General features: G+C 37.7%; 1 protein-coding gene across 3 annotated transcripts in view; it reads right to left on the bottom strand.

Annotated features, from left to right (window-relative positions):
• HELZ (helicase with zinc finger) overlaps positions 1-18374 on the bottom strand; it is a 154873-nt gene that overhangs the window by 39312 nt on the left and 97187 nt on the right. For all 3 annotated transcript variants that reach the window (XM_082678006.1, XM_082678007.1, XM_082678008.1), the window contains 4 exons: positions 16735-16786; positions 15776-15966; positions 13825-14032; positions 2373-2452 (listed from right to left, as the gene is read on the bottom strand). In XM_082678006.1, coding sequence (XP_082534132.1) covers positions 2373-2452; positions 13825-14032; positions 15776-15966; positions 16735-16786 — 531 coding nt within the window. The remainder of the gene's footprint in view (positions 1-2372; positions 2453-13824; positions 14033-15775; positions 15967-16734; positions 16787-18374) is intronic.

Genomic DNA, 18374 nt, shown 5'->3' with positions numbered 1-18374 from the left:
GCTCTTTATCAACAAACACCTTCCCCTATAAATCTTCATCTTTTTAATGACTGAAGCGACACTTCAGCTGAGACACACCTTTCTCCAGAAGATACTGCTGACAGGCACACGCCGACTGCATGAGGGTGACCATGATTAGATGTCAAGGTTGTGTCTGTGGATAAGCTGATGTTTCAATTGCCTTCTTCACTTCTGACTTTGAGCTGGACAAGAAGCTGGGCCAGTGTCGCAGAAATTTAGATCAAGACTGTGCTCCTCTACGATACTACAGCAGGCTAAGCAGGGGAGATGACTGTAACATCTGAAGGAGTCTGACTCTAATATTATCAGAATTAGATTCTCCTCTATTGCTTTCCTCTTAATCCTGAGTCAAGGAGAGCTAGGACATTTCCCCCCTAGGCCCCAGGACGAAGCATCAGGGTGGAAAAGAAAATGAAACATGTCTATCAGGTTGCCTAGTCCCCTAACAGGGAAAGACCACAACAGAAAATTTTAAAGAAGGACGTGAGAGACGTTTGGCTGTCTTGGCTTCAGCTGCTCTGACAGCACCTAAGACTCTCCCGCTTGGGTCTGTCCTAACCCTAACCCTGGCCCTCTGACTACCGGTGCTGCTGCTGTACCGCCCCCCACGCCCTCTGCTTTCTCTCTGCACCCGTTCCCAAACACACAGGACGCCTACTCTCACTGCTGCTTCCCTCTTACTCTATCAGCAAGCTCCCCTGGCTGCCTAATTGGCACTGCAGCTCCTCCAGTGGGTACTGAGCCCTTCCAGTTGTATAAACTGTGAGTCAGGGCTGCTTCTGAGGCATAAGTACCTGAATACAGAGAACAGCTGCTTAAAGCCAGCCTGAGGCTTTACAGATTTGGAAGTCACCATCAGGGAGCAAGTAATGGAAATTGTGGAATTGGACTAGTTTATGGTAAGAAAGCACAGAACAGAGAGAGCTAGATGGGACCATGACAGAACCCTGGGAAACCCCAACTTAAGGCCTAGGGACAGATGGGAAGGGGTGGACAGGAAATTATAAAAGAGACAGAAGATCGTGTAGAAAGAGTTGTGATAAGCAGAAATGTGTGTCAAAGAAACCAAAAGAAACAAGATGGTCAAGAAGAAAGAGGTAGAAAATAGTGCCAAATACCAAAGAAAAGTCAAGTAAGGCTACAACTGAAGCATGTTCATAAGATTTGGTCACTTTGAGTTTTGTTTTGTTTTGTTTTTTTTCCTTTGGCTGCACCACTTGCAGGATCTTAGTTCCCTAACCAGGGATCGAACCCAGGCCCATGGCAGGGAAAGTGCGGAGTCCTAACCACTGGACCGCCGGGGAAGTCCCTGGTCACTTTGAGCTCAACAGTTTCAGTGAAATGTTAAGGCCTAATACTAGTCTGTGTTGGTTAAGGGACAAATAAGAGATGAGGGGAAAAAGGAGAAATTAGGCAGTAGCTATATAAAGGAAATAAAGGCCAAATAAAGTGTCTTTTATAAAAACAGTCTATCAATCAATTTACTTACAGGCTGAGGAGGAAGAACGAGTAGCTGGAAAGAATCTGAAGATAAATGAAGAGAAGGGACAAGTTCTGTGAGGTGACCAGAAGAGGAGAGGTAAGTCTTAATGGAAACTCTTCCTCTGAGATCGGTGATATAGAAGGATGTTCAAGGACACAGGAAAAGTGTGAGGACTAAAGTTCTGAGTTAAGAGCGTGAAATCCTGATGAATTTCACTCTATGGCAAGGTCATCCCCTGATCGTAAGAATAACAGGTAGAAGGTAAGCAGGCATCAGAAGAGCTGCTGAGAAAACTGGGCAAAGGGAGCCAGGCACGTACAAAAGAAATGGGGAGGCACCCCACAGGTTCCCTGAGATCAGAAAGCATGAGTTTCCAGTGGCACTAGTTCAACCAATGATTTGATTTTCCCTCACTGGTTCACGAGCACAGAAGCAGAAAAAGCAGATGAACAAACAGGTTAAGAGTTAAGGATGCACACAGCAGGTGTGACGAGAGGACAAGGTGAGGGACTTGAGGAAGTTAAGTCTTCCTTTCACACTATAACAGCTCTTCCCTATCTGAGATAATTGTTAGTAACACATCTATAGCTGTGTCTTCATTTATTACTTTATCATTGGAAGTCTCTGAATTCAAGTCTATTGCTAAATAACACAATTTGAAAAAAGTATTCTGATAAATAAAATAGTGTAGACAAAGAAAAGGTGGAGGGAGAGAGTGCAACATGACCCACCAGATCCTCATGAAACAACACACATAAAAGATATACATAAAAAGGTAGATAATTTTCTTTAAAATACCAGGATTCCAAGATGATCGATCAAACTAACTCCATCAGAACAATGCATTCCCTAAAGGTAAGCCACATACCTGCTTTGATTCTGTAGGCTTTTTCTCTGGTGTCCGAATCTTATTAATTTCAGGTCCAGGATTATTTGTATCACTTTTACCTAAGAAAATATTTCAAAATTCTTATAAATTGTCTTCAGTAGATGTTACAAAATGCCAATGACTATCCAATATTAGACAAAGAAGCAGAATATTTTAAACATTTTTCAACAATTATTAATTATTACTGCTTGGGTTTTGTTCTTAAATCTTCAGAGCTGCAAGTTCTCTGCAAGAAAGAAAATTTATAAATGAAGCAAATCTCTCTGACAAGGCAAAAACTTAATAAGGGAATAAGCTTAAAATATCAACTAACTCCAGAGATAACTGCCCATTCTCCAGGAATTTACAGCCTCATTTTCTTAAACTAGACGTAGAAAAGGCCTATTTATAAAGGTTTACTACTTTGGCCATTTACGAATGCAAAAATCCAAATAATGCGTCAATGTAATTTAGTAAAGGAATCTAAACTAAATAAAGATATTCTGAAAAGAATGCAGTTATACTTTTAAAAGTAATAGGTATCAAACTAAATATAAGTGGATGACAAACATTAAAGGAAGCAATATTAAGGTTAAAAAAATCACAATTATAATAGACAATGCTAGTTCCCGCATGTGAAAGGCTTTTAATCTACAAGAACTAACTACTGGATATTTTAAATCCCTTGAAAGAATCCTTAATTTGGGTTCTTCCTTGAAAACATTCTTTTAAGAATGCCACTGGAACCTTGTGCCAGAATAGCCTTACTACTCAACTTTAAGAAATGAAAACTACAATGTCTGAGATGAAAAATACACTGGATGCAATTAGCAGATGTTTAGACACTGCAGAAGAAAAACTTGGTGAACTTGAAGGCATAGCAATAGAAACAATGCAAGGTGAAACACAAAAAGAAAAAAGAATTTTTTAAAAGATGAAAAGAGCATCTGTGAACTGTGGGGTAACTTTAAGAAGCATAATAAATGGGTAGTTGGAATTCCTGAAGAGAAAAAGAGGTGAGGCAGAAACAACTTCTGAATAAAGGTCAAAAATTACCAAATTGATGAAAACTGTAAACCCACAGATACAAGAAGCTCAACAAACCGCAAACACAAGAATCATGAAGAAAACTACACCAAGGCATATCATTTCATCATAAACAAATTACTAAAACCAGTATAAAAACAAGTTCTTAAAAGCAGTCAGAGAAAAAAAAGACATGTTATATGCAGAAAAGCAAAGATAAGGATGACATCAGATTTCTCACTAAAAATAATGTAAGCAAGAAAACAGTAGAGTAACATCATTAAAATACTGAAAGATAAAAACTATCAACCAAGACTCTATACGCTGTAAATAAAAACATTTTCAGACATACAAATGCTGAAAGAATTCACTGCCAGCAGACCTGAACTACAAGGAATGTTAAAAGAAGTCCTTCAGGCAGAAGAAAAATTACTGAAATAGAAACATGAATATACAGAAAGAAATCAAGATTACCAGAAGTACTAACTACATGGATAGATATAAAAGATTATTTTTCTTATTATTTAAAACTCTTCAAAAAGATACTTGCCTCTTTAAATGAAAATAACAATGGTTGAGGCTTATAACATAGGAAAAGTAAAATAAATGCATGATAACAACAGATAAAGACCAGAAGAGGAAAACCTGAAATACTCTGAGGTTCCTTTTCTGTACCTGAGTGGTAAAACATAAACGGGAAAGTAAACAGTGTTAAGTTAAAGAACTCTCAGAATGGGAGAAACTATTTACAAAGGAAGCAACCAACAAAGGATTAATCTCCAAAATATACAAGCATCTCAGTATCAAAAAAACAAACAACTCAATCCAAAAATGGGCAGAAGACCTAAACAGACATTTCTCCAAAAAAGATACACAGATTGCTAACAAACACATGAAAGGACGCTCAACATCACTAATCATTAGAGAAATGCAAATCAAAACTACAATGAGGTATCACCTCACACTGGTCAGAATGGCCATCAGCAAAAAATCTACAACAATAAATGCTGGAGAGGGTGTGGAGAAACATACACTGTTGATGGGAATGTAAATTGATACAGCCACTATGGAGAACAGTATGGAGGTTCCTTAAAGAACTAAAATAGAATTACCATAGGACCCAGCAATCCACTACTGGGCATATACCCTGAGAAAACCATAATTCAAAAAGAGTCATGTACCACAATGTTCATTGCAGCACTAATTACAATAGCCAGGACATGGAAGCAACCTAAGTGTCCAACGACAGATGAATGGATAAAGAAGATGTGGCACATATATACAATGGAGTATTACTCAGCCATAGAAGGAAACGAAACTGAGTTATTTGTACTGAGGTGGATGGACCTAGAGTGTGTCATACAGAGTGAAGTAAGTCAGAAAGAGAAAAACAAATACCGTATGCTAACACAAATATATGGAATCTAAAAAAAAAAAAAGAAAAAAAAAGGTTCTGATGAACCTAGGGGTAGGACAGGAATAAAGATGCAGGCATAGAGAATGGACTTGAGGACACGGGGAGGGGGAAGGGTAAGCTGGGATGAAGTGAGAGAGTGGCACGGACATATATACACTACCAAATGTAAAACAGATAGCTACTGGGAAGCAGCCGCATAGCACAGGGAGATCAGCTCCGTGCTTTGTAACCACCTAGAGGGGTGGGATAGGGAGGGTGGGAGGGAGATACAAGAGGGAGGGGATACGGGGATATATGTATATGTATAGCTGATTCACTTTGTCATACAGCAGAAACTAACACACCATTGTAAAGCAATTATACTCCGATAAAGATGTTTAAAAAAAAAAAGATACCCCACATCCAAAGACAAAGGAGACGCCGCAGTGAGACAGTTGGAGGGGTGCAATCACAATAAAATCAAATCCCATGACCACTGGGTGGGTGACTCACAAACTGGAGAACATTTACACCACAGAAGTCCATCCACTGGAGTGAAGGTTCTGAGCCCCACGTCAGGCTTCCCAAACTGGGGGTCCGGCAATGGGAGGAGGAATTCCTAGAGAATCAGGCTTTGAAGCCTAGTGGGATTGGACTGCAAGACTTCGACAGGACTAGGGGAAAGAGAGACTCCACACTTGGAGGGCACACCCAAAGCAGTATGTGCATCGGGACCCAGGGGAAGGAGCAGTGACCCCATAGGAGACTGAACCAGACCTACCTGTTAGTGTTGGAGGGTCTCCTGCAGAGGCAGGGGGTGGCTATGGCTCACCGTGGGGACAAGGACACTGGCAGCAGAAGTTCTGGGAAGTACTCCTTGGCATGAGCCCTCCCAGAGTCCACCATTAGCCCTACCAAAGAGCCAGTAGGCTCCAGTGCTGGGTCGCCTCAGGCTAAACAACCAACAGGGAGGGAACCCAACCCCACCCATCAGCAGACAAGTGGATTAAAGTTTTACTGAGCTCTGCCCAACAAAGCAACACCCAGCTCTACCCACCACCAGTCTCTCCCATCAGGAAGCTTGCACAAGCCTCTTAGATAGCCTCATCCACCAGAGGGCAGACAGCAGAAGCAAGAAGAACTACAACTCTGTAACCTGTGGAGGGAAAATCATATTCGCAGAAAGACAGACAAAATGAAAAGGCAGAGGACTATGTACCAGATGAAGAAACAAGATAAAACCCCAGAAAAACAACTAAATGAAGTGGAGATAGGCAACCTTCCAGAAAAAGAATTCAGAATAATGATAGTGAAGATGATCCAGGACCTCGGAAAAAGAATGGAGGCAAAGATCAAGAAGATGTAAGAAATGTTTAACAAAGACCTGGAAGAATTAAAGAACAAACAAACAGAGATGAACAATACAATAACTGAAATGAAAACTACAAGGAATCAATAGCAGAATAACTGAGGCAGAAGAACGGATAAGTGACCTGGAAGACAGAATTGTGGAATTCACTGCCATGCAAGAGAATAAAGAAAAAAAGAATGAAAAGAAATGAAGACAGCCAGAGACCTCTGGGACAACATTAAACACAACAACATTCCCATTATAGGGGTCCCAGAAGGAGAAGAGAGAGAGAAAGGACCCGAAAAAATATCTGAAGAGATTACTGTTGAAAACTTCCCTAACATGGTAAAGGAAACAGCCACCCAAGTCCAGGAAGCGCAAAGAGTCCCAGCCAGGATAAACCCAAGGAGAAACACAACGAGATACATAGTAATAAAATTGACAAAAATTAAAGACAAAGAAAAATTATTGAAAGCAACAAGGGAAAAACGACAAATAACATACAAGGGAACTCCCATGAGGTTAACACCTGATTTCTCAGCAGAAACTCTACAACCCAGAAAGGAGTGGCATGATATATTTAAAGTGATCAAAGGGAAGAACCTACAACCAAGGTTACTCTACAGGGCAAGGATCTCATTCAGATTTGATGGAGAAATCAAAAGCTTTATAGACAAGCAAAAGCTAAGAGAATTCAGCACCAACAAACCAGCTCTACAACAAATGCTAAAGGAACTTCTCTAAGTGGGAAACACAAGAGAAGAAAAGGATCTACAAAAACAAACCCATAACAATTAAGAAAATGGTGATAGGAATATATATATTGATAATTACCTTAAACGTGAATGGATTAAATGCTCCAACCAAAAGACACAGGCTCACTGAATAGATACAGGAACAAGACCCATATATATGCTGTCTACAAGAGACCCACTTCAGACCTAGGGACACATACAGACTGAAAGGGAGGGGATGGAAAAGAATATTCCATGCAAATGGAAATCAAAAGAAAGCTGGAGTAGCAATATTCATACCAGATAAAACAGACTTTAAATAAAGAATGTTACAAGAGACAAGGAAGGACACTACATAATGATCAAGGGATCAATCCAAGAAGAAGATATAACAATTATATATGCACCCAACATGGGAGCACCTCAATACATAAGGCAACTGCTAACAGGTATAAAAGAGGAAATCGACAGTAAAACAGTAATAGTGAGGGACGTTAACACTTCACTTGCACCAATGGACAGATCATCCAGACAGAAAATTAATAAGGAAACACAAGCTTTAAATGACACAATAGACCAGACAAATTTAATTGATATTTATAGGACATTCCATCCAAAACCAGCAGATTACACTTTCTTCTCACGTGCATATAGAACATTCTCCAGGATAGATCACATCTTGGGTCACAAATCAAGCCTCAGTAAATTTAAGCAAACTGAAATCATATCAAGCATCTTTTCCAACCACAACGCCATGAGATTAGAAATCAATTACAGGGAAAAAAAATGAAAAAAACACAAACACATGGAGGCTAAACAATACGTTACTAAATAACCAAGAGAGCACTGAAGAAATCAAAGAGGAAATTAAAAAAATACCTAAAGACAAATGACAATGAAAACACAATGATCCAAAACCTATGGGATGCAGCAAAAGTAGTTCTAAGAGGGAAGTTTATAGCAATACAAGCCTACCTCAAGAAACAAGAAAAATCTCAAATAAACAATCTAACCTTACACCTAAAGGAACTAGAAAAAGAAGAACAAACAAAACCCAAAGTTAGTAGAAGGAAAGAAATCATAAAGATCAGAGCAGAAATAAATGAAATAGAAACAAAGAAAACTATAGCACAGATCAATAAAACTAAAAATTGGTTCTCTGAGAAGATAAACAAAACTGATAAACCTTTAGCCAGACTCAACAAGAAAACGAGGGAGAGGACACAAATCAGTAAAATTAGAAATGAAAAAGGAGAAGTTACAATGGACACCGGAGAAATATAAAGCATCACAAGAGACTACTACAAGCAACTCTATGCCAGAAGAAACGGACAAATTCTTAGCAAGGTATAACCTTCCAAGACTGAACCAGGAAGAAATGGAAAATATGAACAGACCAATCACAAGCAAGTAATGAAATTGAAACCGTGATTAAAAATCTTCCAACAAACAAAAGTCCAGGACCAGACGGCTTCACAGGTGAATTCTATCAAACATTTAGAGAAGAGCTAACACCCATCCTTCTCAAACTCTTCCAAAAAACTGCAGAGGAAGGAACACTCCCAAACTCATTCTACGAGGCCACCATCATCCTGATACCAAAACCAGACAGAGATACTACAGGAGAAGGAAATTACAGACCAATATCACTGATGAATACAGATGCAAAAATCCTCAACAAAATATTAGCAAACAGAATCCAACAACACATTAAAAGGATCATACACCATGATCAAGTGGGATTTATCCCAAGGATGCAAGGATTCTTCAGTACACACAAATCAACCAATGTGATACACCATATTAACAAACCGAATAAAAAACATATGATCATCTCAATAGATGCAGAAAAAGCTTTTGACAAAATTCAACACATATTTATGATAAAAACTCTCCAGAAAGTGGGCAGAGAGGAAACCTACCTCAACATAATAAAGGCCATATACGACAAACCCACAGCAAACATCATTCTCAATGGTGACAAACTGAAAGCATTTCCTCTAAGATAATGAACATGACAAGGATGTCCATCCTCGCCAGTATTATTCAACATCGTTTCGGAAGTGCTAGCCACGGCAATCAGAGAAGAAAAAGAAATAAAAGGAATACAAATTGCAAAAGAAGAAGTAAAACTGTCACTGTTTGCAGATGACGTGATACTATACAGAGAATCCTAAAGATGCCACCAGAAAACTACTAGAGCTAATCAATGAATTCGGTAAAGTTGCAGGATACAAAATTAATGCACAGAAATTGCTTGCATTCCTATACACTAACAACGAAAGATCAGAAAGAGAAATTAAGGGAACAATCCCATTCACCACTGAAATAAAAAGAACAAAATACCTAGGAATAAACCTACCTAAGGAGGTAAAAGACCTGTACTCAGAAAACTGTAAGACACTGATGAAAGAAATCAAAGATGACACAAACAGATGGAGAGGTATACCATGTTCTTGGGTTGGAAGAATCCATACTGTAAAAATGACTATACTACCCAAAGCAATCTACAGATTCAATGCAATCCCTATCAAATTACCAGTGGCATTTTTTACAGAACTAGAACAAAAAGTCTTAAAATTTGTAGGGAGACACAAAAGACCCTGAATAGCCAAAGCAGTCTTGAGGTAAAAAAACGGAGCTGGAGGAATCAGACTCCCTGACTTCAGACTATACTACAAAGCTACAGTAATCAAGACAGTATGGTACTGGCACAAAACCAGAAATATAGATCAATGGAACAGGATAGGAAGCCCAGAGATAAACCCATGCACCTGTGGTCAACTAATCTATGACAAAGGAGGCAAGGATATACAATGGAGAAAAGACAGTCTCTTCAATAAGTGGTGCTGGGAAAACTGGACAGCTACATGTAAAAGAATGAAATTAGAACACTCCCTGACACCATACACAAAAATTAGCTCAAAATGGATTAGAGACCTAAATGTAAGACCAGACACTATAAAACTCTTAGAGGAAAATATAGGCAGAACACTCTTTGACATAAATCACAGCAAGATCTTTTTGAGATCTACCTCCTAGAGTAATGGAAATAAAAACAAAAATTAAAAACTGGGACCTAATGAAACTTAAAAGCTTTTGAACAGCAAAGGAAACTACAAACAAGACGAAAAGACAACCCTCAGAATGGGAGAAAATACTTGCAAAGGAATCAACAGACAAAGGATTAATCTCCAAAACATATAAACAGCTCAAGCAGCTCAATATTAAAAAAACAAACAATCCAATCAAGAAATGGGCAGAAGACCTAAATAGACATTTCTCCAAAGAAGACATACAGATGGCCAAGAAGCACATGAAAAGCTGCTCAACATCACTAATTATTAGAGAAATGCAAGTCAAAACTACAATGAGGTATCACCTCACACCGGTGAGAATGGGCCTCATCAGAAAATCTACAAACCACAAATGCTGGAGAGGGTGTGGAGAAAAGGGAACCCTCTTGCACTGTTGGTGGGAATGCAAATTGATACAGCCACTATGGAGAACAGTAGGGAGGTTCCTTAAAAAACTAAAAATAGGGCTTCCCTGGTGGCACAGTGGTTGAGAGTCCACCTGCCGATGCAGGGGACACGGGTTCGTGCCCCAGTCAGGGAAGATCCCACATGCCACGGAGCGGCTGGGCCCATGAGCCATGGCCACTGAGCCTGCGCATTCGGAGCCTGTTCTCCGCAACGGGAGTGGCCACAGCAGTGAGAGGCCCGCGTACCGCAAAAAAAAAAACAAAACCAACTAAAAATAGAATTACCATATGACCCAGCAATCCCACTACTGAGCATAATATACGCAGAGAAAACCATAATACAAAAAGACACATGCACCACAATGTTCACTGCAGCACTATTAACAATAGCCAGGTCATGGAAGCAACCTAAATGCCCATCGACAGACGAATGGATGAAGATGTAGTACATGTATGCAATGGAATTACTCAACCATAAAAAGGAATGAAATTGCGTCATTGGTAGAGACGTGGATGGATCTTGAGACTGTCATAAAGAGTGAAATAAGTCAGAAAGAGAAAAACAAATATCGTACATTAACGCATATATGTGGAATGTAGCAAAATGGTACAGATGAACCGGTTTGCAGGGCAGAAATAGACACAGATGCAGAGAACAAATGTATGGACACCAAGGGGGGAAAGTGGCAGTGGGGGATGGTGGTGTGATGAATTGGGTGATTGGGATTGACATGTATACACTGATGCGTATAAAATTGATGACTAATAAGAACCCACTGTATAAAAAATAAATTAAAATTTAAAACTTAAAGGAAAAATAGATAAATACCAATTATATTTGGAGAATTCAATATTCTTTTTTTTTCAACGTAGACAGAAAATCAGCAAAGATAAAGTAGACTTGAATAATCGTATCAACCAACTTGACCTATAGCACTAGAGCACTCCATTCTTCTCAAATGTACATGGAACATTTATAAAGATACACCATATCCTGAGCCATAAAAGAAATCTCAATAAATTCAAAAGGATTCAAGTCATGCAAAATATGTTCCCTTACCACAATGGAATTAAAACTAGGAATCAGTTAACAGAAAAATTCTTAGAAAATCCCCAATAACTCACCCAAACTCACCTTTCTAAATAATCCATGGATCTAATTTTAAGAGAAACTAGAAAGTGTACTGAACTGAATGAAATAAAAATAGAACACTGGAATTTTGTGGGATACACTACTGAGGAGGAAAATTCTAACACTAAGATACCTCTATTAATCTAAGCTTTTGCCTTAACAAAGTAAGTGCAAGAGTTGTATTCTAAAAACTCTTTTTTTTAAAAGGCTGAAAGTAAAGACCTTAAAGAAGAGAGAGACACCGCGTTCATATAACAGAAGACTAAATATTAAGATGTCAGCTCTCCCCCAAATTGACCTACAGATTCCACACAATCCCAATCAAAATCCCAGCCGGCTTTTTTTTGTAGAAACTCACGAGCTGATTCTAAAATGTATGTGGAAATGCAAAGGACCTGGAATACACAATTTTGGAAAAGAAAAACAAAGTTGGAGGACTCATACTACCTGATTTGAAGGCTTTTATGAAGCTACAGTAATCAAGACAGTATATTTGGCATGAACAAACATATGCATCAATAGAAGATGACAGAGACTTCACATAGGCAGTAAACTGATTTTCAACAAAGATACCAAGTCATCTTAATGGAGGAAGGAGAGTATTTTCAACAAACGGTGTTAGAACAACTGAGCATACATATATGTAAAAACAAAACAAAATGAGAACAAAAAAACCCTTCAATTCTTACCTCACACCACATATAAAAATTAACTCAAAGGAGACCTAATATAAGAGCTAAGACTATGAAACGTCTAGAAAAAAACACGGAAGATCTTTGTGATCTTGGATTAGGCAAAAAAAATTTGATGTAACACCAAAAACATGACCCAAAGAAGAAAAAATTGGATAAACTGGACTTCATCAAAAAGGGAAACTTTTATTCTTTGAAAGATACTGTTGAGAAAATCAAAAGGCAAGCCATATCCTGGGAGAAAATATTTTCAAAACATATATCTAATTAAAGATTTGTATTCAGAATGTATACAGAACTCTTATAACTTCGTAAGACAAACCAATAAAAAAGTGGACAAAAGATACAAATAGACACTTCATCAAAGATATACAGGTGGCAAATAAGCCCAATGAAAAGATACTCAACATCATTAGTCATTAGGAACATGCAAATTAATACAACAATCAGATACTCTCAGATACCCATAAGCAAGGGTAAAATTAACAAGACTGACAATACCAAGTACTAACGAGAATGTGGAGCAACTGGAAATCTCACACGTACCAGAAATGAAGAATGGTTTGGCCGCTTTGGAAAACAGTACGGCAGTTTCTTATAAAGTTAACGAATGTGCTCAACAAGCTCAGTCCTGGGTATTTACCCAAGAGAAATGAAAATACCTTCAATACGTATGTTCACAGCAGCTCTACTCATAAGAGCCAAAAATCAGAAATAATTAAGGATAGATAAAAACAACTGATGGAGAGATAAGAAACACTGTGGTTCATCCATATAAGGGAATACTAATCAACAGCAAAAAGGAACAAACAACTGACACAGACAACACAAATAAATCTCAAAAGCATTAAGCTAAGTGAATGAAGCCAGACACTATGATTCCATTTATATGACAAACTAGAGAAAAGACCAAGGTATAGGCACAAAAGTCAGATCAGTGGTTGCCCAGGGCTGGGGCTGGAGGAGGAAAGTGACTGCAAAGGGACGGGAGGGAGTTGTCTGAAATGTAAACACCCTGAATCTTGATACTGGTGGTGGTGAACAGCTCTGTGTATTTGTCAAAACACATCAAACTACATTCTAAAAGGGTGGATTTTACTCTATATAAATTATACCTCAATAAACCTGACTTTAAAAATTACACAGGGCAATTTTTCCTTATTTATAATTCTAGTAGACAAGAGACTACGATTTGCATAAGAAATAACTTCTTTAAATAAACTATTGCCACAGTACCATTAATGTTTAGTATGCTACAAAAATATTTTGGGTCAACAAAAATGTTTAACAGGAGAGGGTTTTCTGTCTCAATTTTAAATGACTACCATTTAAAAAAAATCTAAATATTAACATTTTTCCAGGAAATTGACACCATCAATCGTAAGTGGTAGGTTACATCTAAGTTTTGTATCTGTGCACATATCTGTATCTTCTGGAGAGAGGATCCACAGTTTTTACATCAGATTCCTCCTCGAAAAGGCTTATAATCTATGAACGAGTTAACACTCGCACTGTTAAAGGAAACTTATGCGTTGATACAACCTGGCATGTCGTCAGTCTAGGAGCACGAGAACAGCACAGCAACTCACAACCTGGCGCGTCGTCAGTTTAGGGGCACGAGAACAGCAGCAACTCACCGTTTCGACTCTGCTCATGTTGGTCCTTCTCCTGATGCTGGCTTTGCGTCTGCCCTATGCTGACAGGTGGGTGATGCCCAAGGCCATAAGGTATAGGAGACCCCCGCCCATGTGTCTGTAAGAGGTTCATATTGTAGGCCATGGCTGCCTGGTGTGTAATGATTCGAGGATCAACTGCAAACCTACCCTGGTATCCTGTCCATGGTACCTAGGTTATTATAAGAAATAAAATAATTGCTTTCAGTACATTTTGAAAGGCAAACTGCTATAGTGCTATTAATTAGGAAAGAGCAAACACACACAGAGATGTTAATTTTATCAAAATGAATAACTACAAAATGAATGCTAATAGTACCAACTGGTAGAATGACTGCTATATCTCAACTGGCAAAAAAAAAAAAAAAAAAGCTCCTTGAATCTTTAGTATGTAAGGGAAAACTGACCACTTCCCTTACACACTAGGTTAGGAAGAAATCAAGGACTTAAAATTGGTAATTATTCCTTGAGGCATCAAATCATTTTATAGTCTTGAATCAATTTCCCTCAGTATGAATGCATATATGTCACTGATTACCATGAAAACTGTCTTTTAAAGTCATAACTGCATAGATATACAGTTTAATAAACTTGAATAAGAGAACAGGGAAAAAATTTAAGAAAAAATTCGGTCTAAGGAGTCTCAACTCAAAAAATATGTATTACTATTTTATATGAATAACCAAATCATTTAATGTTCATTTACTGTAGGCAAAATTCAAACAGGTCATTAATTTAATTAATGCTTCTGATTAATTAAACCACAGAAACAGAAAATTTCTTTAGGTGTGTCAAAATATATAATCTCTGCATATTAATATAAAATGAATAAACACAATGACATCTGAGCTACCACCCCTATTATTTTATTATAATACAACTGTTAAATTCAGACTCTTAGAAATCTTTAAAAGTCTCTTTGACCTAGTAAAATGAAATGTAAATCCCAAGGGACTTACTATTTAAAGCAGATGATGTATAATGTTGCCAGGCTGTCTGGGAAGAAATAACTCAGCTAAAATGGAAAGTCTATGGGGAGTCGACATAAATGACATATTTCTTATTGACAGTTATTCTCACTGGCTGCCGGGACTGTGAACCACCATGACCAACATGGCTGGAAAATGTTGGCAGCTAGGCGTTTTTGCATTTTGGGGGTGTAGGCAGGGGTGCCAAAGATCCTTGACAATGATCACCTCTACCTGAAGCTACAGTACTTATCTTAAATGAAGAAATATTTTCTAGGCTAAAATTCCTGAATTTGGAAATATTAGTAAACAGCAAATTTTTTTAATTACCAAAATACTCAAAAATCTTAAAGAAAAGAAAAATGAGTTTTAACATAAGATGGAAGCCCTCTAAAAATCTATAGTCTTAGAAATGATTTAATGATGTTTTTAAGTGCCAGTAGGATTTCATAAGGTGTGGAATTTCTCAGATAAATTTAGATCCAAGGGAGCTAGGCTAATCCAAACCTTTTTGCCTCCTCCAAAGAACTGTATTTCTTAGGGTTAGTGAATTATATAAGAATGAAAAAGCAAAAGATAAAATAAAACATCACTTTACAAAACAAGAGTCCAATTTACTAGCTCTGTTAACTTTTGGCCCAATTTTCCCCAGTAAAAATACTTAAGACAATACAAAGGCTTTTCAATCAAAACACCCAATTTACAGATTTCTTCATAGCCACTGACAAAATAGTAACAAATTTTAAGCAACAATTCACATTTCTTTGGTCATAAGAGCTGCTTTGAATGAAAGAAGCTTACAGACATTGAAAACCAAAAAAAAAAAAAAAAAAAAAAAAGAAAAGAGAGAGACAGATTAGTAGAACACTATTTGGGATAGTCACTAATTTACTGAAGCCTATTTTATCTTATTCATTCAATAGAGAGTATCTTAAACATCTACTTACAGGTAAAGGCACGGACATAACTACATTCCCTCCATAGACAGCAGGTACATAAAGAATACTTGTCCCAGTGTGAGGATCTATTCTTTGAACAGGGCTTGGAGATTTCCCCAAATTTGGGTGAGGTCCAAGAGGAGGTGGAGGGGTATATGCTCTAATAGGGTTGCCAATAAGCACAGAAGGATTGGGCTGAACTGAAAAACAAATAGAGAAAGGATGCACTCAATAGCTGTACATATTCACGTAGACAAAAATAATTAAAATCATCCAACAGCAAAACACATTCCCCAGCTTTGCCATAAGGTATCTTATATTCAAAGAGTTATCAGTGTGAAAGAGTAGAGCATATTAAAAAAACAATCACTTTACCATATTCCCTAAAATTAGCTTGAGATATACAAAGTATTCCTTGTAAAAACTAGCATAATTTTAAATGTCTTGCAAGGAGCTGGAGATGTGTCCTTCAAGAGAGAAAACCATACAGTAAACATTCTTCTGAGACTAGAAAACGTAAACAATTCTTCAGAATAAAGTTTTGAGTTGCAACTGTAGCACAGCCACATACAAAACAGTTAAGCAGTTATTGTTTTAAGAGCATAATTCTGCAACATTTTAAATCACTTAAATAAACTTTATCTTGAAAATTTGTATACCCAACATTTGTAGGATATAAATATGTTCCAAAAACTTATGTTGCATAGGAGGCTTAAATGTTCATCCTCAAAACTTCTATATATATGTACCTTGGTACCTACAAAATCACCTCTTTTCAGAAATGACATATCAAAGCATTCACAAGAACAGATGTGTTGAATAAAAGAGTTACATGAGCTCCAAAGTGTCAGTGTGTGTGTGTGTGTGTGTGTGTCCCTCTCCATCCTCCTCTTTCTAAATGGCGAAATTTGGAATAAACGTCTTACATCATAAAAGCAAGCTTTCATAGGGCTAATTTTTCCACTTACCAATTCCATCATTCTGGAAATGATCATTCTGGATATGATGGAGGCTTTTCCCCTTTACAGAAAAACACAAATGTATAATAATTTAAACACACCTAATATTAAAGAACAAAAACCATTTTCCTCATTCCATGCAAAATAAATGTATATAGCAACAATTAAAATGTAAAGACTGTGAGTCTGTAATTAATAACCGTTAGAGGCCTTTGAGCCAACCTTCTTTTTAAACATTAAGTCAGGGACTCCCCTGGTGGTGCAGTGGCTTAGAATCCACCTGCCAATGCAAGGGACATGGGTTCGATCCCTGGTCTGGGAAGATCCCACCTGCCGCAGAGCAACTAAGCCCATGCACCACAAGTACTAAGCCCACGCACCGCAACTACTGAAGCCTGTGTGCCTAGAGCCTGTCCTCCGCAACAAGAGAAGCCACCGCAATGAGAAGCCCGCACACCACAATGAAGAGTAGCCCCCGCTTGCCTCAACTAGAGAAAGCCTGTGCGCAGCAACGAAGACCCAACACAGCCAAAAATAAATAAAATAAAAACATTAAGTCATGGTGCTAGGCCTCAAGTTTCCTCAACATCAAATTAAGGATATCTAAAATTCTTTTTTCTTTTTAAATTAATGTTTTTATAAAAAGAAATATGCATCAATATGACTGAAACCTAAATTCTATTCCTTTGCAGCTCCTCTATAAATTTTCTATGAATTAAATGGTGAAGTGTAAATGCCGTTTTCAAGGGAAAAATATCAATCTTCAACTCTTGAGGATGAGAACCTTTAAAATAATAATATGAATGTAAATATGCTTTGGGGTTTATGATATTTTGAGTATGATTCATGGCATCAAACTGTAAAATTTACTGAAGGAACAGGAAAATGCACAGTGTCATAATCTGCTTAAGAGAATGTACGAATTTTCTAGAAAGCAATGTGGATGTCAAAAGCATCAGAAATGTACATATGCTTTAACCCAATAATTGCACTTCCAGGAACCTAAATGTCCATCAGTAGAAAATTTATTAAATAAGCAATGGCAGATTCATACAATGGCATGCTAGTCTACCATTAAAAATGATGACTTTGGGGCAGAAATATGTGAGGAAACATATGGTTCTGAGTTTCTAGACTAAAAAAATTTTTTTTCTCTTTTCATTGGCTAAATGTAACACACAAAGCCATTACACAACACAAGTAGCACATTATACAACTTACCCTTCCACCACGTAAATTTTTTATTTGTACATTATATCTGAAAGCTTAAGTGGGGGGATAATGCCTATAGCAAGAAGAAGAATTTGTTCTTGACCAAAGCAAAGGTACAGTGATGCTTCACTTATCTCCCTATCCGCCAGCAACTTTAAATATTCAGGTTAGCACTAAACATCAAAGGCTTATGGTCAGCTGGTTAGCGACGGGTAGGCAAGGGCAGCTAAGCTCCAACTCTTAAAATGTCAGAAAAAAAACAGTCAAGAAAGAATCAGAGTTGCTCCTTTAACCAGAAGAGAATGTTCACAGTGACTGTCGTTAGCTATTAAAAAACAAACAAACAAAAAACAAGCTTCTGAGGAATAGAGAAGTGAAAAGAAAAGCAGGCAGAGGAAAGGAGAAAATGGCACACAGCAGGGACGGCAGCAACAGGT

Source organism: Grampus griseus (assembly GCF_964374135.1).
Source record: "Grampus griseus genome assembly, chromosome: 20".
In the NCBI taxonomy this organism is placed as follows: Eukaryota; Metazoa; Chordata; class Mammalia; order Artiodactyla; family Delphinidae; genus Grampus; species Grampus griseus.
Note: the sequence above shows the minus strand (reverse complement) of the source record. Positions and strands in the feature narration are given on the sequence as shown.